The 24,464-nt window shown below is 41.9% G+C and overlaps 1 protein-coding gene across 9 annotated transcripts in view; it reads right to left on the reverse strand.

The window, feature by feature from the left end:
- MPDZ (multiple PDZ domain crumbs cell polarity complex component) overlaps positions 1-24,464 on the reverse strand; it is an 856,387-nt gene that overhangs the window by 235,547 nt on the left and 596,376 nt on the right. For all 9 annotated transcript variants that reach the window (XM_086961394.1, XM_086961393.1, XM_086961386.1 and 6 more), the window contains one exon: positions 12,397-12,487. In XM_086961394.1, the coding sequence (XP_086817520.1) occupies positions 12,397-12,487 (91 nt within the window). The remainder of the gene's footprint in view (positions 1-12,396; positions 12,488-24,464) is intronic.

Below are 24,464 nucleotides of genomic sequence, written 5' to 3' on the forward strand. Positions count from 1 at the left end.
CGTCACCCAGGCTCTCGTCACCAGCAGACTGGACTACAGGAACGCCCTCTACGCAGGAACAACAACCAAGCTCCTGAAACGGCTGCAAGGCATCCAGAACGCCTCGGCACGGTTGATCCTCGATGTTCTCCGACGCAGCCACATCACACCCCACCTGAGAGGCCTGCACTGGCTCCCCGTCAACAAGAGGATCACCTTCAAACTCCTCATCCACGCACGCAAAGCCCTACACAATGCCGGACCAGCATACCTCAACGACCGACTCAGCTTCTACACCCCCACCCGCAGCCTCTGCTCTGCCAACCTAGCCCTCGCCACAGTTCCACGCACCCGGAAAACCATCGCCGGCGGCAGTTCCTTCTCCTACCTTGCCGCTAAGACTTGGAACACTCTCCCTACCGGCCTACGACAGACCCAGGACCTGCTGGCCTTCAGAAGACTTCTCAAGACCTGGCTTTCAATCAGTAACAGCTCCCCCCCCCCATGCCCCCCCCACGACCCCCCAGCGCCTTGAGACCTTCATAGGTGTGTAGCGGGCTTTACAAATGTAATGATTGATTGACTATAATGCATTTTATTGTTCTGGCAGTGCTACCTCTTGATCTGCCGGAGATAACTTCACTTTGATAGGCATGTCAGTTCCAATACTGCTTCAAAATAAATCAGTATGGCCTTTTTCTTTGTCCTTCTGGAAATTGAAGAGACCTCTCTTAGGAAGTATGCAGTGTTTCATATTTGACCTGGTGGTTTTTTTTTAAGAATGGACTATTCTAATGTGCTCCTCCACTGACCATCCTCAGTGAATAAAAATTGGTGCTCCAGTTCTTCATATTTATCCTAACTTTGGAAGATGGCCTGAATCACAAGATCAGTTAGATCACCGATCAGAACCTTAACACTTTTTCTGCTCTTCCCAACAAAGAGCAGAACCGAACCTAGGGTATCACAGACACAGTGTTACTGTACACTGATGGGAAGACTGCAATTGCACTTCCCCTTGGAGGACAGCAGCTGCTTGACCCTTGCGAGTGAGGACTAGGAGTAGTGATATAGGCCTCCCTGGATTCATTAGAATCTGCAACCAGCTGCTAACTTAAGAGTCAAGGATGCACTTGACACATTAATCAGCTGAAACTGAGGGAGAGCCTCTGTTCTCTTGATCCTCCCTCTTTTAGGGAGCCTCTATCCCCCTGCTGTGTATGAGGTAATACAGGTTATTCACCTTCACCATAGTTTGTATGGTAATGGTAAATTGCATTTATGTAGCGCTTCCTACCCCTGACAAGACATCAAAGCGCTTTTCAGCCAGAAGCACGCTAGTCCGGAACCCAAAAAGGATTTATGGTAAATTAGTATAGGGAAATATGAAATAATTTGAGCTGTAGACATGCAAGTCTGTTAGTAGGATTATAAAGGATAGTGGAGGGATAGGAGAGGGAAGGGTTTAGGAAGTGTTTATTTTGCGATCACGGCAGAAGTGTTTATTTGGCGATCACGGCAGTAGGAGGTGGTTTGGGATGAGTAAAGGGTAGGTGGAGGGGGAAAAGGTCAGAGGGAAGGGTTTAGAAAGCCCTGTTTGGGAGATCTGAATAGTAAAAGTGGTTTGAGATGATGCAAAGGGGGTTATAGGAGGGATGAGTCTAGAAAGGGTTATTTTGGGATCATAGTAGTAGAATGGGGTTTGGGATGAGGCAGAGAGTGGGGTAGAGAATATATTGAGAGAGGTTTAGGGTGAGAAATAGGCTAGTACATTGGAGAGAGTAGTCGAATGAGGTTTGGGATGAATCAGAGAGTGGAGGTAGAGACTAGATTGAGAGAGGTATAGGATGAGATGTACGGTAGTGCATTGGAGATGCGGACTTAGGAGTAAAGTAATAAATATAAAGATACATAAGTACATAGAAGGTATATATGTATTAGGAACAGGGCCAGCTTTAGTGCTGGAGTCTCGCTGGTGACGCCTGATTGTCCTCAATCCGGATATAGTGAAACCACCTCTTTAAACTTAATTATTTTGAAAATATTGCAGTTACAATGTATGGGCGGAAACTCACTTGAAAATTGTGCTTGTTCAGGATAATCCCAACCCCTTCCAGCCATTTAACACCTTGGCTGCTAAGGGGTTTTCCCCCGTGCTGCTTTCCATGATTTCCCATTGTTCATGACAAGGTCAACTCGTCATAAGCACAGCGCAGGTAACGCCCATGACGACCTGACCTTGTCATGAGCATGGAAGGGGTTAAGTGATATGGTTATCCCAACGTTTAGTGCCCATGGAGTAAATTTTGAGTGCTACACTCCTTCCCCACCAATGAGAGCATTATTTGACTCTGATATTGGGACCAATCTGAACCTTCATTGTTTTTTCTTGAACTGCATCCAGAAATTATAGTGTAGCCTCAAAACATGCAAATACTTTTTTAGTGGATCATCCTTTTAACTGCTCCACATAACGTACTCATAAGTAAAGACCTAAACTTTTTAGAAGCAATAGCTTATTGGACAATGGGATTTTTGAGAGTGTCTAATATGACAAACTAACTGAGTTGCAAACCAACTCTCACCTCCTGCAGCAAGCACTCATTGCTCATGCTAGAAACAATTACACAGTCAAATGTAAGCGGGAGTAACCTGATTATTAAACTGAGAATTCTTTACATTTACAGCCTTGGGACACACAAGGTAAAGTTCATTAGTCACCATAAAAAGCACCATGTACCACTCGCTGCACTACAGCCTGGAAAAAAAGGATCTACAAAGGTCATAGAAGGCTGGTTCTTTTTCTACTCAGCATTCCCCTTGGAAAATGATGGGTAGAAAATGGAGTAATGATTGGCTAAACCGGGGTTAGGTCCTGTCTCTATGGGCTGGATCTGCTTGTTGTACTCAAACCACATGGCCCAGGTTGTGGTAATTAACAGTAGTTCTCCTGCTTTCCAACTGAGCTGTGGCACACGCCAGGGGTGCCGTCTGTCTCCCCTCCTCTTTGCGTTGGCACTGGAGCCGCTGGCGGCTTGGATCCCAACAGGGAGAGCAACCCACCTTACCAAGGAACTGTCCAATCCAAATTGCGACAGACAGTTTCCGCTATCTGGGCATCTACATCACGCTGAGGGTATTAGCTCCGCTTTGCCCGTAATCTAGAGTAGCCTATACGGAGGCTGAAAAGCGATGTCAAGCTTTGGAAGACCCTACCTCCCTCCCTAGTAGGCAAAGCTGTCCTTTTCAAAATGATGGCCTTGCCCCGATTTCTGTACGCTCTCCAAAACGCAATGGACCCGGTCCCGCCGTCCTATTTTAAAGAAATGGAGACTCCATTAAGAGATTTATGGGAAGGCAGGCCCCGGATTGCCCTAACCAAGTTGACCCTCAACTGGTACGACGGGGCATAATTCTCCCAGATATTCAGAAATATTATTGGGCGTCTCATCTCGCAGCATTTAACCAGGGGATCTACAGCCGTCTGGATGACTACGGTTATGCCATGGATAGATGGTTGCTCCCAGGGGGGGAATACGGTAGAGCACTGTAAGCCAGGCCTCGCAGATTTCCTCTCACTGGTTCAACTGTACATTCAATTCATGTTTGGTATGAGGCCAACAAGCGTATGGGATGGGACGGTAGATTCACCATGGTTACTCCACTGTGGAACTCAGAGAAGCTGGGAAGTTTATGGAAAACCAAGGGTTTCGATAAATGGGACCTCATCGAAATCACACAGATCAAAGATGTTTGGGATGGGGGGACGATTCTTCCTTTCGCCTCCCTCCAACGGCAGTACCGGCAGGCGGATACTGAATATTTTCGGTACCTTAAAATTCGACATGCATTACTCACTCAGGTGGGCGACATGTCCACACTTCTGGAGGACTCCCCCTGGAGGACAGAATACTTGACGGGCATCTACCGGAGAAAACCATCTCCCTGATTTATAAAAAAATTGATTAATAACATGGAAGATCCCCTAAAATCCCTGAAGGAGAAATGGATAAGCGATGGCTTGGAACTAGACGAAGAGGATTGGTAGGAGGCGGTTTCCTCCCTGAGGTAGTTGCCATCCAGGCAAGGCTGCGACTAGTGCAGCCTAAAGTATTGCACAGGATTTACATCACAGGGCCCGGTCTGGTACGAATGGGTGGAGCAGAAAGCGGGGAATGCAGAAGAGAGTGTGGGAAGGACGGGACATTCCTACACATCTTATGGAGCTGTGTACACATACAGTCATATTGGCAAGCCATACACCACATACTGAGAGAGGTGCTCCATATTGACCTTCATCCCGAGGCCCACAGGTGTCTCCTAAACATTTGAGAACCTACAGATCTCAACTCATACACCCCACAGTGGACGACCCTAGCCTTTATGATAGCTAAGAGTAATATAGCACAGCACTGGGGGGCACATCGGCCGCCGACGCCAGGAAAGTGGGAGGAAGACTTAGACTGGTGTATGTTTAGGGAGAGATCGGTCTATGTAGCGAGAGGGTGCCCAGGTAAATGGAGGAGGGTGGTGGGGCCATGGAACCAGTACAGAGGTGATATCTGTGCTCCGCCTTCTCCCAGGACAGAACCTGAGACTCTTGAAACCCCTTGAAAGGTCCTCTATTGTAAAAGTGATTTGGTATATTGCGTGCTTGATCAGAAATGTGAAATTTGTAACGTCGCTTGCTCATGATTTTAAATGGTGCACTTTGTCGAATATGTTTAATAAAGAGAATTATAAAAAAATGCAGTGATGAATGTCAATGTAATGGTTTGATTTGCTGATGACTGGTCGAATCCAGGTATAGAAAAAAATGTGTTATGTTTGAGAATGGCGTCTGGGGTTTGGGCCTTGGTGACTGGGCGACAAACGAAATATGGGTCGAGATAGTTTAGTAGATGAGGTTATTGTTGACTTAAGTATTGAGGAAAAATATGTCTTATTTGGAGCTGTAGAGAAATTGACAGTACATATACCGGGACAAAATGTAGAAGTCACACTATTTATAAAGAAAGCAGGGCAGGCAAAAGATAAGCAATCCGAAAAGATTTGATGCATGATGCACACCACACATGCACAAAAGAATGAGTATTGAGCTAAAACAAAGTTAACCAAACATACGCCAGACAGCACCCTGCACGGATGTGCTAGAGTATGTTGGAAGTTAATATAGCAATTTTTCTTAACATGCCAGGAACACATATGGCAACAGATAAAAATGCACAAATTAGAAAAAATGCAGTTTACACCAAACAGTTTCAGAACTGTATTCCAAAATGATGAGTTCATTTTGATTTTCAATCTTAAATAACCAGCCTCTTTAGAGAGAGACACAGAGTAGGGAACAGAGAGGGAAAGGGCCAGAGCGATAAAGGCAGACATAAAGACAGTATGTATGTTATGCTTCTAGTAGTCACCCATATGTTGTTAATAAACATTAAAATCACCATTCTTACCAAATGTAAATGTGAACATTTATAATTTTCTGTCTCAAGTCTGAAGGTAGGAAATATTAACTGAAGCCTAAATATACCTTTTTCAATTCATATTTTAATATTGTTTGCAGTTATAAGAATGGGGCTTAGGTTGTTGTCTAAGTGGAACATAATTCAACAATGATAGTGAGCCCAAGAGGCAATAGAATTGGTTCATTTAAATAAAAAGCACATTTCAGGAATGCTTCAAACATAACTAATAGTAGCTTAAACATATTATTAGTTATAAAACATAAATGTTGCATTTAAATGTATCTATTGTAGCGTCCTGCCATCCCAGGTACTTGCCAAAAAACAAGCCACACAGAGAGAGTAATTGTACATGTCTTTATTATGTTGCATGTAATGCTAAGCATGCCTCCAACTCACCTCTCCAATGCCTATGTCACAAGCCTATGGTGTAAGGTGGGAACCAAAGGAGTTCCATTGCTCTATTATTTATTAGGCACTACATCTCCTGCTTTGTTAAATTAAGAGTTATAACTTTTCAAAATAGATAAGTACATAAATGAATACATAAAATAAATACATGAATAAATATACTGATAATCATAGAAATACAGGCAATTTCAATTTTTCCATTAAGCATCGAGGCACCTGAATCACACGTCCTGAATAGATCACTGAAAACCGGGAGCCTGCAGTCGAAGTGTCAGTGATCTGCATTTGTGAGGTGGAATTATCGGCAGACAGAATCGGGCCCAGTTTCTACACTGATGTTTGGTGAGTGATGGGCCACATGTCGAAAGTGAAAGGAATCTCTAGTAAGGAATTCCCTGGATGCTGCGCCGTCACCATGTGTCCTTTGGTGTTAGTGATGGGAAAGGATTCAGCCTTAAAAGGAGCATCAGACTTTCTTTTTGTGCACTGTCTGACAAGGACTCTATCTTCTCTACTAAAGGTGACATCTTCTGTCAGCCTATATATTCATATTTTGTTTGAGAAAAAGTCTGTAGTGTGAATATTTTGCTCATTCTGGATCTGAGGTTGGTCCATTAGGGCTACTTGGTCATCATGACTCTTGCAAACATAAGATTTGCGTGGCTTTCTCCTGTTGTTGAGTGAGGGCTTGAACGGTAGGTTCGAAGAGTAGTGTACAAAACCACTTTGAGGTCAAGCTTTTCCACTGCAACACCCTGAACAGCTTTTTTTAACCCCTTCGATGCTGGTGACAAAGCAAGCTCGTCATGGGCGTTACCTGCGCAGCGCGCATGACAAGCTGGCTTTGTCACGTAACGCGCAATTTTCGAATTTTCAGCGCGTAGCGCGAAAACCCGCTAGCGCGCATTCGGTTAAAGTAATCATGAGCCATTCTATCAGGCCATCAGCCATTCTATCAAGCACTCTATCTCCTCTTGTAAAGGTGACATCTTCTGTCAGCATATATATTCATATTTTGTTTGAGAAAAAGTCTGTACTGTGAATATTTTGCTCATTTTTGGATCTAAGGTTGGTCCATTAGGGCTGCTTGGTCATCATGGCTCTTGCAAACATAAGATTTGCGGGGCTTTCTCTTGTTGTTGAATGAGGGCTTGAACGGTAAGTTCGAAGAGTAGTGTACAAAACCACTTTGAGGTCAAGCTTCTCCACTGCAGCACCGTGAACAGCTTTTTTTAAAGTAATCATGAGCCATTCTATCAGGCCATTGGCCTGGGGCCAAAGAGGAGTGCCTTTTTTATGCTTTAGAATGAGGTGATTTAGAAAAGCCTTCAAATTCACGACTATTAAAAGGTGGGCGGCTGTCAAATTTTAAGACTGCAAGTCAACCCCATGTCGCAAAGATGCCATCTAACTTTTGAATAACCTTATCATGTGTTGTGGATGAAAGGTCTTTTACCTGGGGAAAACAGGAGTATTCATAAACAATAACTAGAAGATGATGTCCATTCTCAAGAGGACCAAAGAAATGAATTGCTAATTTCTCCCAAGCATAATGTTGCAATTCTGACATGTTCAAAAGGTGCTGAATAACTTGAGACGAAAGATAGTTGCGTATGTGGCAAGTCTGCAACTATTTTTGACGCTTTTCATCAAGATACGCAATCCAGACTCGATCACGGAAAGCTCTCTTAGTGGCAACTATTCCTTGATGTCTCTCATGGGCAACATCGATTGATTGCCGGAGACTCTAGGGAATAACAATTTGTATCCCTCACGGGATGAGGCCTTCTTGAGTCACTGTAAGTTCACTCTTACATTTTTTTAACTTTACATACTCACTGACATTAGTGAGAGGTTCAGAGTGCTGGTTCCACGACTGATGAGCAATAATGTCTTAACTTTAACATGTCACTATCTCATTTTGTGGCAGTGACAATTATTTCTAAAGACACTGCAGCTGGTGTGCTCAATGTCACAAAAAAAAATGTAAGCCTCTACTGTCTTAGATGGGGTACCAGGGCATTGTACTGGCATTCTTGAAAAATAATCAGCAGGATTCTGATCTATCTCTGGACGATGAAGAATCCTATAGTTGTATTCTTGTAACCTCAAACCCAAACGTCCAATTCTAGGAGGCATTTTGGCTTTCGAATTGCCGAATATCGTCAACAGCGCTTTACGATCACTCACTACTGTGAAGGGGTTTCCGTACAGAAACACATGGAAAAATTTGCAAGCTCAGACCACTACCAAACTTTTCATTTCAGGCTGCAAGCAAGTACATCCTGTTACTGACAGGCTTTTACTGGCGTAAACCACAATGTGTTTGTGGGCATTTGGCTGTCTGTTGTGCCGTGCATGGATTGCGCCTAACCCAACAGGGCTAGCGCCAACTACAACCTCTGTGTGAAGTTTGGGATTAAAGTAGGCCATTTCAGTGGCACTCAAATACTTGCCTTAGAAATCTCTTCTCACATTCTCGTGACCAATGAAAAGACATATAATTTTCCATTAGTTCTTGTAACGGTGCACTGTCCGTAGCAAAGTCTTGTATGTATATATGCAAGGTAACTGGCCATTTCAAGAAATGATCGTAACACGGAAACGTCTCATGGGGAAATTGCAGTAGACAATGCTTGCACTTTAGCTGGATAAGGATTCATACCCCCATCAGAAGACATGGCCAAAGAATTTCAAGCATTTCTTGTGAAATTCACATTTGTTAGCATTTAGAATTAACCTCTTGAGCTCGGCTAGTGGTATTTGACTAGGTTCTGGCGCCACAAGGGAATGTCCACCTTTCCTAATTCTAGGTCAATGTTTTTTATGAAATAAATACGGTGCTACAAGGAGAAGAGAACCACATTCCCTCTTCTGGTTAGGCAAGAGCCACAAAATGCTTAATGCTCCTTAGCACACGTTTCGTATTGTGGTTTCAGCAATATACATGTGTTTCCACCATACACCAGTCATACATTCATAAGAAATTTCAAATCCTTTTTATTCAGGGTTGTCGTTGGTGTTGTTTCATTTCTGGAGACGTCACAACCCTGAATAAAAAGGATTTGAAATTTCTTATGAATGTATGACTGGTGTATGGTGGGTGGAAACACATGTATATTGCTGAAACCACAATACGAAACGTGTGCTAAGGAGCATTAAGCAGCATTTAGAATTAAACCTGCATCATTCAGCAAATGGCATTCTTGCATGAGAGCTTGGTTATGCTCTCTCTGTGTAGCTCCGAAAGCCAATTTGTCATCACTACATTTAAGTACATTTACTACAGGCTGTATGATACGTCGAATGATATCTTAGAAAAGTTCCGCAGCAGAGGATATACCAAAATTCAATCACTTGTAGCGAAACAACCCAATCTGCATCGAAAAGATTGTAATTTACCTCAATTGTTCTTTACGCTCCAATTGGTGATAGCCTTTATTTGAGGTAAGCCCAGAAAAGAACCTAGCACCATCCAATCAATCATATGAGCAATGTGCAGACCAAGATGTCTCTCTGACTCAATTGCCTTGCTGGCCTGATGCATGTCAACGCATATGCATACAGCACCTTCCCCGTCTCCTTTAGGCACTATAACAGTGGGGGAAACCCATGGTGTCGGACTAGTGGAGCGTTCAATTATATCATGTTTAAGCAACTAATTAAGTTCCTTTTCAACGGCTTCTTCCAGGTGAAACGCAACTCATCTGTGTCTTTGAGCAACAAGATAAACATCCTCATTTATTTGCAACTTTGGTTTAATTGTTTTGAGTTTTCCTAACCCATAAAATAATGAGGGAAATTGACTTACAATTTTATGATGAGCATTCCTATTGTAGTTCACTGATATCAGTCAAATATCAGCAGCTGTGTTGAGACCCAGCAAACAGGCACTTGTAGCTGTTCCTTGATGTACAAGAACAGGCGCCTGTGCCACACTTTTCTTTTGTTTAATTGTACACAGAAGGCGTTAAGATTGTTGAGACAGCACATGCGTATTCTTTATTCTTTGACCTCAAAAGCTGAGGTAACAGACAAAATTCTTGATACTTCTCATCAGGCATGATATTTATAAACGTACCTCTATCAATTATGAATAGTATTGAACACCTGTTTATCTTAAGAGTGATCTTCGGACAATATTTGAATGTCTGTCATGGTTTTTCATGTCAGTGCTTCTTCACCATGAATTTTTCCTCACATTCGATAAGTCTCACATGTGCATGCCTTTTTGAAGTAAACATGAACATTGCACAACAGTCATTGTCACTCTCACAGGAAACTTATACTGAGGAACTATATGTTGATGATTTAGATGACGATCAACTTCATTTGATGTCTATTTGCCTCAGTTGGAGTGACTGCTTGGCCTTGTGGGAGCGAGTCGAATGTCACTGAGGTAGCGTTCGTCAGTCATTTTGTGTTCACACTGTGACACATGTACTTTTCTCTTTTGCATTGAAAGATGTCACGAAATGGTTCGCTTTACCACAGAAGATGCATATTTGTCCAAGTGAAGCACACTTACCTTCATGTGGAAAAGACAGTCCACATCTGTTATGTGTTTTCTTATTCTGTGGAGACACCACCTTGTGTCCCTCGACCTTGTACTGTGGCTTACTTTTCATGCTTACGACTGACGCACTCTGGTCGCTTGACGATCAGCACGCTCTTCAGCACGGGTAGCCTTGAGGACTTGTTCTAGGCTCAGAGTTTCATTCAGCTTTCCATGTCTAAAGGAATCTGACAGACATCCATTGATTACTCTGTGGTGGGTAGCTGCCTCATCTTTAAACTCATTGAACTTACAGTGGCTCACCTGAACATCCAGTCTCTCAACAAACTGATCGATTGTTTCACCTGGTCACTGGCATTTTTGGCTGAATACCACTGGATTAAACTTGACATTCAACGCTGTTTTAATTTGATCGTACGTCACCACTTTTGCATTGTATATTTATCATGGCTTCTTACACTCCTTTACTAGTCATGTTTCTCAGAACATTTGTAATTTTTTTGTCATCTTTTTGATATATTCCATCTATGAAATCTTCAAAAGTCTCTATCCATGCAGTCCATCTATTGCCAATATTGTGTTTTTTTTGCCAGTATCAAATGCAGATGGCAGTTTTAAGAATGCAGCAGCTGTATATACATTGGTGGACAGTAGTGGTCTCTCAGGCATTTCTTATGGAACTGGATCAGGCAGAGCCTCGCTAGCGCCTTGTGACATGCTGGCTTCGGGGTCAGCCTTAACAAATCTCAGAGCCTGGATTGCACCTTGGCTCTGTATCCGAGCTCTTTGCTGGATGGTGGTCTAGGTAGTTGTTCTGAGCCTCTACCTAGCAACCTTGGTGGTGGGCCATTTTGTTCGGAACAACTCTGCTAGCACAACCCCCAACCATCTTCCTGGGGCCACTCTGCAGCATGTTGTGCACAATGAGTTGGTGGTGGTTTCTGTAAGTAGATAAACTGTATATACAAGTAGTCTATGAAAGTACATAATATTATGATATTTGGTCTGCTTTGTGTTTAAATGTCTCTTCACAAACACCTGGTTGATCTCCGTTTCATAGCACATGAATTTCAGTTTGACCTGTACTGAACTATGACTGTGTACTGCTTTTATAACCTGGTTGCATCTGCCTTTAGCATATAGAATTAATTTTCCTAATGGTGCAGTTCCTTTATTGGTGGTATTTTAATCCAGTTTTTGGCCACCGACACGTAGACTTTCAATGTCGCTTTCTTTCCTTTAAGTATTTTGTAAAGGCTGGCATTACGCTGAGACTCCAGAGGTGCCCGTGTTAATTCTGCACTTCAACTGTGGCACACGGGGCGCGCACAAGTACTTTGCTGGACCACGGCAAACATCTGGAAGAGGGCTTTCAATGTACGGGCTTTGTATCCCCTATCTCATTGTTAGTTGTAGTGTTGCCCCGGCCCAGGTACTCGCCAATAACTCCACCATACACGGAGAGTAGTTGTACACGTCTTTATTCTGCTGGGTGTAATTCAGAACTCAACATTCTAAGCCTGCCTTCAACTAATCTCTCCATAGCTTGTGTTAGAGGCCTTCGGTGTACAGTGGGAAGAAAAAGAGTTCTTATATTTAAAAGACACTACATCTATGTGGGTCGGAAGTGAATGATGGCACTGCCATTACGAAAGGCAGAATAAAACATCAGATATAGGTTTCTTAATGACAATCAAAGGATTATCTTTCCTACAGCCAGTACTTGACAATGTCCTCATTAACCAGCACAATATAATGAAGCTCACAGTCTTCAGGACCCTTTATATTTAGGCAATGACCTTAATGACTTTATGTGGTTAAGCAACAATAAGTGTTATATATGGTGAGCTGAACCGCACCATAGTGTAGAGCAAGCATAAACATGTGGAATTCAGCCATAACTGTTACAGCAACAATCAACTGATTAAGGACTAAGAAAAGCCGTATGTCAGTAGTATAACACAATTGTTCTTAGGCTTAAAGGCACAAAGTAGACACCAACGGCATTTTTGCACAGTTTACCTCCTGATTTGGGAAAGTCAGGGAAATAGATGCTGAAGACTCGGTTGATTTCATAGGACAAACAGCCATCTGATCCAAGGCCTCATTATTTCTGTAAAATAAAGGTGCAAAATTAGCTTCCTAATCACTCAGTAATTAATAGAATACACTCAAAAGTCGGCTAGTCAACCAGAACCCAATAAAAATAACATTCTTACTTTATTTACAAGATACTAAAATGTTCTCCTTGTTCATATATAGGCTGTCCTGTTTTAGGTTTAAACCTATAATACCCGATAAAACCCCCACCAAAAGAAAAATAACCCTCACCAGAGCAAACATTTAAACACTGAAAAAACACCTTCGCAACCACAAACTAAATGCCATACAAAGAAAGGAAAAGGTGAGTGAAAGTCACTTTAATTTCTTCTTGAAGGGTCCAATACTATGTAACTTACAAGGCAGCAACAAGAAAGACTGGGCTAACATTATTCTGCTTAGGTTTTGTTGTTTAGGGATGTCACTAAAATATTGATTCTTCTTTCTTTTGCCTTTTTCAGTTTTTTGGTCTTTGGTCTAAAGATGCGGGGTATAGAAGCATGTTTTAGGTCTTATTTATTTATTTTATAAACTGTAGGGTATCACAAAATATCAAATTTATATTGATATTTTGGCTACGTTTGATTCTTTCACTGATAGCTGAAAATGGATAATTTCATAAGAATCTTTCCTAGTATGTACCATCACATTTACCCCCTGACAGAGAATGGGTGAAAACCTTTGAAACATCCGCCCCCTTTTCTAGCTAGTTAGTGTTGATAGTAGGGGAATTGCCAAACACCCCAGGCGTTAAATATTTAATGCAAAGTTTAGTGACAGGTATATGTGAAAATAGTACTGTCACTAAGCATCTGGGAGGGTGGTGAAAACATGACACCAGATGAGATGACATTTGAGATGTCATCAGTGATGTCACTGACCATGTCATGAATGATGTAATATGTGACATCATTATTATTATTATTATTATTGGACATTTATAGAGCGCCTGGTTACGCCACCGGCGTGTCCCCGCGCTATGATAAGTGGAGTAGCCACCCCCCCCCGCCCTTTAAAAGGCTACCTGCTATATAAGTGGGTTTTAAGTTTTTTCCTGAACAAAATCTCAGACGGTTCCAAGCGCAATTCTAAGGGTAGAGCATTCCAGCACCTGGGAGCGAGGTATCTAAAAGATCTCCCTCCCATGCGTGCCTTCCTTACTCTGGGAACCTTTAGCAGCCCAGTCCGAGAGGACCGAAGATTGCGTGTGGGCTCATAGCAGGTCACCAGCCTCTGGAGCGGAGCAGGAGCTTTGCTGCTCAGAATGTGGTGGCATGTGGAAAGGGCTTTAAACTCCACCCTCTTCCCCACAGGGAGCCAGTGGAGAGCCTGGAGTGCTGGTTTAGAGGGTGACCTCTTGGGGAGCCTAAGCACAAGACGCGCCGCGGCATTTTGGAGCACTTGAAGGCGGCCCAAGGCCTTGCCCGTGGCCCCCAGATATAACACGTTCCCATAATCTAGTCGCGAGGTGACCAGGGTGTGCACCAGCGTCCTTCGAGCAGCGATAAGGAGGAGATCTAATACTTTCCTTAAGGTTCTCAGAACACCGAAACACACCCCTGCCACCCGGCTGATCTGGGGGCCAAAGGCATCAGCAGTGGATTGCGGATGCGCGAAATATAGTTAGTACAACTAACTATATAGGAGCAATTTCAATGGTTTTGTATGAGTGAAATGTCCAGCTAACTATAACACCCCTAAAACTAGTTTTTTGAGTGAATTTTAAAGGTTTTTTAAATGCTAATTCCTAACTATATAAGACCTGAAACCTATGGTTTTTTCAGTGAATTTCAAAGGTTTTTTAAATGCTAATTCCTAACTATATAAGGCCTGAAACCTCTGGGCCCTTATTTATGAGGCCTTGCGTCAGTTTTGTGCCGCTGGTGCGTCACTTTTTGTGACGCACCAGCGGCGTACAAAATGCGCCTTGTTGCACCATATTTAAAAAGTGACGCATCTAGGTAGATGCGTCACTTTTTAAACCCCTGCGCCACATTATTCCTGCGTCAGGTATAATGTATGCAGAGGGGGCGTTCCCCCGCAAAAAGCCTCGTAATAGTGACGCAGTGAAATCGATGAGATTTCACTGCGTCACTTTTAGGATGCTGTTGCGTCAAAATCTTGCGCCTGCCTCACAGCAGGCGTAAGACTGACGCAAGCCCTTTCACATGGGGCTTTCCCCATGTGAAAGGACGCATCGCTGAAGTTGCGTCACTTTTGTGACACACTCCAGCAATGCATCACTTTTGCGCTTACAGATGCGTCAGAAATGCTGACGTATCTGTAAGTCCTTGCGACATGATGCGTCATACATTAAATATGACGCATCATTGGTGTCGCAAGGAGTGCGCAGTGAAAAGTGACGCATCGCTATTTTCACGCAGCGATGCGTCACTTTTTATAAATGAGGCCCATGGTTTTTTCAGTTAATTTGCAAGGTTTTTTAAATGCTAATTCCTAACTATATAAGGCGTGAAACCTATGGTTTTTTCAGTGAATTTCAAAGTTTTTTTTAATGCTAATTCCTAATTATATAAGACCTGAAAGCCCACCAGGAATCTCCAGTATGCGCCAGGGGACTGCATTGTATAGAGGTGTAATGAAGCCATGCCCCTATTTACACCTCTCTGCAACGCAGCCCCTGTGCATGTTTGAAGAAAGGGAACTAATTCCCCTTGCATACTGGGGGCCCCTGGGGGCCAACTAGCCCACCTGTAACCTCCAGTATGCGACAGGGGGCTGCATTGCACAGAGGTGAAATTAGGCTATGCCCCTTGTTACACCTCTCTGCAACGCAGCCCCCTGGCACGTTTGCAGAGGGGGAACTAATCCCCTTCCATACTGGGGGTCCCTGGGGGCCAACTAGCCCACCAGGAGCCTCCAGTATGCGCCAGGTGGCTGCATTGCAGAAAGGTGTAATGAGGCCACACACTTTTTTACACCTCTCTGCAACGCAGTCCCCGTGCATTTTTGAAGAGGGGGAACTAATTCCCCTTGCATACTGGGGGTCCCTGGGGGCCAACTAGCCCACCAGGAGTCTCCAGTATGCGCCAGGGGGCTGTGTTGCTTTGCCCCGGAGGGCGGCGGTCTCCGGGGCAGTGTGGGAGGGATTGGGCACCCCCACACTTCTTTATCACTATGCCCCCGCGGTTTGGTCCCCCTGGGGGGTCATTTTTAAAAAAACATACCGGATTAAAAAAATAATAATAATTTGGCCTTGGGGGTCTTTGTGGGACCACCTTAACAGACCTAGGGTGTCAGGGTGCTTCTACCATGCCCCCTTTTTGTGTTCTACGCGTTTGTTTTTCTGATTTCTTCTGCCTCAGTCTACCGAGGCACAAGATGGCTGCCAACAATTTCTGTTTTGGAGTGTTGACAGACATTAGCAGCCAATCAGCATGCAGCTCGCGCACGCGAAGGTCCGCGCACGTCCGCACACGTATATATATAAATATATATATATTATGGTTAGCTGGACATTTTACTCATACAAAACCATTGAACTTCCCCCGTTATAGTTAGTTGTACTCACTATAACTTTATCAGGTTCGCAACCTCCCACAAAAACAACAAAAAAATACAAAGCACTTTCCGACTCCAACCACAAGATGGCGGAATATGCACAGCATAGTGAATCCAGAAAGATTGACGCTGCAAAACTTTTTCTTCCCACTGCTGATGATGTCACATATTACATCATTCATTTCATTGTCAGTGACATCACTGATGACATCATCCAGTGAATGTGGTTTGCTTTGATATTTAAATATGTATTATAAATATACTACTTTGCATTGAAGAATGAGTGAATATAGAAATATAAATGTGTGGATGGTGGATTTAGTAACAGTGTCATTGATTGTTTCCTTGACTAATTTGTAGAGTCTCACTATATATAATGTGTAGTTACTAAACTGTGTGAAAGTCTTTATTGCTTTGTCTTAATTGCTATGTTAAAGACTATCCGGTAGATGCATCAAAGTTGTCATTTGCGATTCCTTATTTGCGAAAAATAAGCAATCACAAATAAGGAATCGCAAATGGCAATGCATCAATAATTTCGCAATTTTATTGAGATTCAGTAAAAATCGCAATTTTTACCGAATCCCAATAAAATTGCGAGTTTCAAATAGCGAATTCTCAATTCCCATTCATTCCTATGGGCTGAAATGCCCATAGGAATGAATGGGAATTGCGAATTCGCAATTTGAAATCGGAATGCAACAAAGCCTTTCAAGGGTGGAGAGGGGGGTCCAAAGGACCCCCCCTGCACCCATGAAATGCACTTTTACATGTGAGTTACATACACACATGTCCTAAGGACATGTGTGTCTGTAACGTAGACGTTTAAAAAATGCATTTTTATGCGTTTTTACACATTTTTGCAAATTACCACGAAGTTCAACTTCGTGGTAATTTGCATTTGCAATTTGTAAAATCGCAAATGTTCTGAGGATGATGCATTGCATTTAAGGAATCGCAAATTTGCGATTCCTTAAAAGCAATCGCATTTTTGGAACTCGCAAAAAATAGCGAATTTCCAAAAATGCTTGATGCATCCCAGAAACCAATTTAGGAAGTGCAAACGGCCGATTTTTGCGATTCGCACCGTTTGCACTTCCTAAAAAGGTTGATGCATCTAGGCATATATTTGTTATTGGTTTCCTAACTGAGGGCCCGATTCACAGAACTAACTTAAGACAAAATCCTAAACTTACTACTTTTGGTATTCACAGAAGTTAGGATTTTGTCTTAGGTTTGTCTTAAGACAGACTTAAGACAGACTTAAAACAAAATCCTAACTTAAATCTGTCTTAAGTCTGTCTTAAGACAAACTTAAGACAAAATCCTAACTTCTGTGAATACCAAAAGTAGTAAGTTAAGGATTTTGTCTTAAGTTAGTTCTGAGAATCAGGCCCTAAGTATGTATATGGGTAAATTAATGTCTATGTGGATTGGTGGGGGGGTGGGGGGTGATTGGCAAAAAATGTGTGAATAGTTCATTCAGTAGGTATATGAGGTTAAAACGACATGTTATAACAGTTGTTTCAGTGAGTGTATATGTTTATGGGTGTGGTGGTGATGAAATATTTCTCTCAATGGTACATCTCAATTAAACTTGAAAAAAATAGGCAGTGTATGTGACAGTTATTTCTAATTAAGTGTGCCTAAGACTTAGTGATTGTATGAGTCCATATATGGATAACTGTATACTTGTAATAGTGATTTTATAACACACTATCAGCTAGATTCATCAAAGAAAAATGGGCTCGCAAAGGGCCAGATTCTGAGAATCTGGCCGTTTGCAAGCGCAATTTTTCAATTTGGGATTCATCATCCCAAATGCCCAAATCGCTAATTGCCAAATCGCTAAATTGCGAGGAATTGCATTTAAGGAATCTCTATTTGAGATTCCTTAAATGCAATTCATTAACCATTTTTAAATTGCAAATTCGCTATTTTTGGCCGCTATTTACCGCGAAGTCAGACTTCGTGGTAAATAGCGAAAACTTAGAAAAATGCACTTTTGTCCATTTTTCTAAGTTGGATGTTACACACACACATGTCCTTTGGACATGTGCGTGCGCAACATCAGTCTACATTGACATTTCAGGGGTGCTACAGGGTGTCCTTTGGACACCCCTGGCACCCTTGAAATCGCATCCTTATTTGCGATTAGCAAATTGCTAATCACAAATAAGGAATAAATGGGGAGTTATTCCTTATTTGTGATTAGCAATTTGCTAATCGCAAATAAGGAGGCTGCGGGAATCGCAATTTATTTTGCGACTTCTACATGAATCCTGATTTGCAAGTCCTTAATAGCGAGTCCTTAATAATCGCTATTAAGGACTCGCAAATCGGGACATTGATGAATCTGGCCGTAAGTGTGAGTTACTATCTATATAAATAGATGAAGTGGTGTCTGTATAAGTGTGTAGGTGAGTAAATGTAAGTATAATCAATTGTTTGCATAAGTCAGAAGGATGTCTTTATAAGTGAATACAATGTGTGCTGGTGTGTAATGTTGAAATAGGCGTATAAGTATATTTGATAGTGTTCTGTTGATTATTCACTGCATATAACACTGAATCTATAGGTAAGTGATTAGATGTGTGTATAGTTCTATGAATAACTGAGTGGGTGTTTAGAAATTTCTATTGGTGTGTCAATGGTTTCAAATATGGCACATTCTATTTTACAGTGAGTGATGAAAGAATATACTAGTGTGTGATGAGGCGTATTTGATTGTCACATGGATGATCTCATCAGTGATGTCATTAGTGATGTCATTTGAGATGCCATCAGTGATGCCATCACTGATGTAACTGACCATGTCATGAATGATGCACTTTTTGTGACGTTCCGGTGGCACAGAAGACTGAGTGATATTTATCAGGCAGGACTAAGCCACTTTTTGTGGCGTAATCCTGCCTGATAGATATCAGTCCCTTTAACGCAGTGTCCTGCGTTAAAGGGTTGTGCAATTGGTGTTGCTGGGGGCGTTCCCAGCAGCATCCATGGAGTAATTTATAGCATCCTCAAAGTCAGTCTTTCAAAAATTCCAAAGTATAGGACATGATAATCCAAATCCAAATGTTTCTCAAGAAAAGTCATAAACCGTGGGTTCTGCCCAAACGCCGATATTCCCAACTATTGAAAATTACTTTTCTTGAGAAACATTTGGATTTGGATTTTCATGTCCTATACTTTGGAATTTTTGAAAGACTGACTTTGAGGATGCTATAAATTACTCAAGTCTGCCCGAATTGTGTGGGTAAAATTGATACCTAGTCACTTTGAATAAGAATGTACTTACGTCTCGTCTAACATTTGGAAGAAATATCGAGTTATATGACAACAGGATACCGACATAACTTGAAGGAAATAAGAACGCCCTGAAGAAGTTCTGCTGTACAGAACAAAACGCGTCGGCTGGCTGTGGTACATAAACTTAAGGAAAATAAAAGCATTTGAATATACACCAAGATTCAGCGCTTCAATAAGGACTCTAAGTGATATAATTTGATTGGACTTGTTGTGCAAGTGGTGCTGTGACAAACTTTGGAATATTCTCCACTACTCTCTACTACTCACTTTCTACTACTCCACTACTCTCTAATACTCACTCTCTACTACTCATTCTCTACAACTCTAGTACTCTCTACTACTCACTCCCTACTACTCACAATCTACTACTCTCTACTACTCACTCTCTACTACTCTCTACTCTCTACTACTCACTCTCTACTACTCTCTCTCTACTACTCACTCTTTACTACTCACTCTCTACTACTCACTCTCTACTACTCTCTACTACTCACTCTCTACTTCTCACTCTCTACTACTCTCTACTACTCACTCTCTACTACTCTCTCTCTACTACTCACTCTAACACTCACTCTCTACTACTCTCTACTACTCACTCTCTTCTACTCTCTCTCTACTACTCACTCTACTACTCACTCTCTACTACTCACTCTCTACTACTCTCTACTACTCACTCTCTACTACTCTCTCTCTACTACTCTCTACTACTCACTCTCTACTACTCTCTACTATTCTCTCTCTCTGCTACTCACTCTCTACTACTCACTCTCTACTACTCTCTACTACTCACTCTCTACTACTCACTCTCTGCTACTCTATACTACTCACTCTTTACTACTCTCTACTACTCACTCTCTACTGCTCTCTACTACTCACTCTACTACTTACTGTCTACTACTCTCTACTACTCACTCTCTACTACTCACTCTCTACTACTCTACTACTCACTCTACTACTCTCTACTACTCACTCTCTGCTACTCTCTCTACTGCTCTCTACTACTCTCTACTACTCACTCTCTACCCTCTATTACTCACTCTCTACTCTCTACCTCTCTCTACTAGTCTCTACCTCTCTACCTCTACACCTCTCTCTACATGCACACATATACACATATATATGCATATGCATTTATATATCCAGCTCGAGTCCCTGCAAGTTTCCAGGAGCACTCGCAGACGGGTGCGTGATGCGGTCACAGGACCCGCATTACATTCAGCTCACGGTTTCCACCAGACTTTCACGAAGGAAAGAAACCACGCACTCCGGGGGTCGTTTTCGGTTAATTTATTTTAAGTTTGCAACAGACGCGTTTCGGCGCTCCGCCTTCCTCAATGTTACAAACATTGACAGTAGAGGGTATCACTGTAATAAATTTAACACCAAGAGTCCTCAATGACACCGAAAATAAAGTACTAAGCTTAGGTCTTAGTTTTTGCCCCACAAGCCATCTGGAGTACACGCAGACGCGTATTGATCTCTTCAATTTCGTCCGAAGATTGAAACTGCACAAGTATTTTAAAACACGACCATCCCTGCAAAATATATCAGTTCCACAAACGAGGGCATCCGTGACTGATGCACTAAGAGGTACAGACTTACCAGCGGTGGAAACAGCACAAAGTCTAGCCCTAGAAGAATATGGCAGCCAGCTCCCATCAACTTCCGAGGAGGAAGCAAGTAGAGCATCAACCATGGGAATCTCACAAGAAAGGGAAGAGAGCGGCTATAAACTCAGATCACACTTTAATCCGCAGTTAACATTGGATGCTATTGACATATTCTCTGAGGCAATGACTAATGATCTACTAAAATTTAGGATGAAAAGTAGTAAAGATGGCAAGAACAAGGGGAGTGGCAACATGAACTCGGATGAAAGAAAGGCAATCCTTGATCTAATGCAGGACAAGAAAGTGATAATCAAGCCTTCAGATAAAGGCGGGAACGTTGTTCTTCAAACCAGGGAAAATTACTGCAAAGAAGCAATGCAACAACTAAGTAATGCAGTGAATTATGAAAGGTCCTCCAAAGAAATATATGCGGTGAGCATACAGGAGTACGACACAATGATCTATGAGTGGTACCGAAAAGATATGCTGGGCAAGGAGGAGTATCTATTCCTGAGAAGCAACAATCCAACTATCCCAACCTTTATCACATCCCAAAAATTCACAAAAACTGCAGTAACCCCCCGGGCAGACCTATCATTTCATCTCAAAATAGTCTAACCGAACATCTTTCTACTTTCATCGATCATTTTCTTCACCCACTGGTACAGCAACTGGATTCCTATGTGAAAGACACAAAGGACTTCTTATCCAAACTTGGCAAAATCAAATGGGACCCCAGTTACAGGATGCTAGTATTAGATATAGCAAGCCTGTATACATGCATCAGTCACGAGAAAGGCATCAAAGCAGTGGAACATAATCTAAAAAAACGACAACTGAGGTTTTTGGAGCACAATCAGATGTTAGCAATCTTTGTAGAATTCTGTTTGAAAAATAACATTTTTCTATTTGAGGACGTCTATTACAGACAAGTGTCTGGAACTGCGATGGGTACTTGCTTTGCCCCCAGCTACGCGAATTTATTCGTGGGCTGGTGGGAGGAGCAAGTACCCAGGTCGCTGGAGGTGAATGGCGAGAAAGGCTGTGTAATCAAGTGGTGTCGTTACATTGACGACTTGTTTATAATTTGGCAAGGATCGGAACACACCGCAAAGGCCTACATTGATGTCCTCAATACGAATGATATGAATCTTAAGTTCAGTGGCTCCATAAGTAACACCTGCGTAGAATACTTGGATCTAAAAGTATTCATTGTTGACAACAGCATAGAAACAGCACTCTTCCGCAAAAGTACAGCGGGTAACTCAATACTATATGCCACCAGCAATCATCCGTCGGCGTTAATACAAAGTATACCTTATGGGGAGCTGCTCAGGCTCAGGCACAATAGTTCTAGAGATTCAGATTTTAAGATTGCAGCATCAGCATGCATCAGTAGATTTTTAAAAAGAGGATACGCAATGCCAACGCTACAAAGTGCATTACAAAAGGTGAATTCACTAAACAGATCGAATCTACTAATTGAAAAAGATCGTTCTTCCGTGGATAAAAAGAACGAACAGGGAAAATTCCGGCTGGTAACCCCCTATTCGGCGGAAGCGAACTATCTGAAACGCATGCTTAGAAAAAATTGGCATATTTTAAAAACCGACAGTTGTATCAAGGATGATATCCCAGAGTACCCCTTGGTAACTTTCAAGAAATCAAGATCTCTGAAAGACATGTTAGTTCAAAGTCATCTAAAGAAAATTGAAAAGAAAACCAATACATTGACAGATCTAAAGGGTTTCCACCCGTGTCACCATTGTAAAGCCTGTGCACACAGTAAGAGGGTAAAAACCTATGAGATTCCGAATACTGGGATAATGAAAACAATCAATAAATACCTCACATGCAACACATCCTACGCAGTATACTGTCTTAAATGCCCGTGTAGACTCATGTACATCGGGAGCACGATTAAACCCCTGAAATTGAGGATTTTAGAACACTTGAGAGCAATCGACAAAAATGATCAGTCATATCCCGTTGCCCGACACTTCCAGCAAAAACACTCAAGCAACAGACACCAACTACAATATTTCGGGCTAGATCATATACCAGAAAATCCCAGGGGTGGCGACAGACTGCACAGTTTGAGGAGACTTGAGTCTCGATATATCATCGACTTAATGACCAAATATCCAAATGGTTTAAATGCAGGAGAGGAATTGGCTTCCCATATAGGCCAGTAATGTGTAAAAGCTACTGAAAAAATAAAAATGCACAATCTATGAAGGACCAAGAACTGTTAATTTGTTTATGTGTATGAATGTAGCAGAACACCAAACCCGATACATGAATCTGTGATGCTCAATGAATCTGCGATGCTCAATATATCTGTAAAAGTAACATGAAAAACATTATTCCAAGTTCGGTGCTAGGAAGCAATGATAATGTTGTGTGGATAAGAATAATTTGTGCAGCCTTTAAAGGAAAATTAGAAGTCAACTGTAATTCCATGCACCAATATTATGTTTTCGTTTAAACTTTGCTCTTTTGTAGAACTTCCACAGTGTGAATTTTGAAAGTATGAAATGATATAGATAATCATAGTCTAGTAATGGGACGGAACTAAAAATGAATCAAGGGTGACTTGCCGATCCACGGCGAAATGTTTTCTATTCGGCACTTGTTGTGTGTGAGTACAATGGTCCGTAATTTACCGACAAGGTGATTTAATAGTGTGATGTTATGCCACTTCAATATGGCTGATGGGTTGCCAGTAAATTGTGATCCTTATGCCGATACACGGCGAGACACCACGAAATGCGAAAGTGAATTTTGCGCAATTAATGTTTTATTTAAATCACGAATGTCAGTAATATGCTTGAAATTAATGTTAGCACTTACTGGGGCTTAATGAAGTAGGATAGCCCTTACATTGTACATTAACTCACAACGTGTCGTACACTGTGAACAACTTCCAATATGGTGTAATGATTTGTAGTCCCTTGTTTGTTTCGTCCACTGATCACGAGTGAACGCTGTTAAAAACATGGCGCCCGCCATCAATGTTTGTAACATTGAGGAAGGCGGAGCGCCGAAACGCGTCTGTTGCAAACTTAAAATAAATTAACCGAAAACGACCCCCGGAGTGCGTGGTTTCTTTCCTTCGTGAAAGTCTGGTGGAAACCGTGAGCTGAATGCATTTATATATATGTATGTGTGTATATATATATACATACATATATAAACATATATAATCTGCATATCTATATAAATACAAATATAAATGCATGCATACATATATGCATACATATGCATGTTATTTACATGAAAGTTTGAAAAACACTAATAAAAGCAAAGCTAAAAAGCCACCTCATTACAAACAGAATGGCTTTAACTTAAAAGAGGACGAGATATATTGCATATTTCAATGCTTGTTTACTTTGGTTCCATCAAGAAGGCATTCAGATGTGTCACACATTTGCCATAAATTCTGAATGTTATCACTCTAGTTGCTCATTAGATCACTGTAGTAAAGCTACTGCTCACCGGGGAAGTCTGCTGCTGGTATTTAAAGTGCATGTTTCAGTCTGCATGTCA

This window comes from Lissotriton vulgaris, chromosome 3_1 (assembly GCF_964263255.1).
Source record: "Lissotriton vulgaris chromosome 3_1, aLisVul1.2, whole genome shotgun sequence".
NCBI classification, from domain to species: Eukaryota; Metazoa; Chordata; class Amphibia; order Caudata; family Salamandridae; genus Lissotriton; species Lissotriton vulgaris.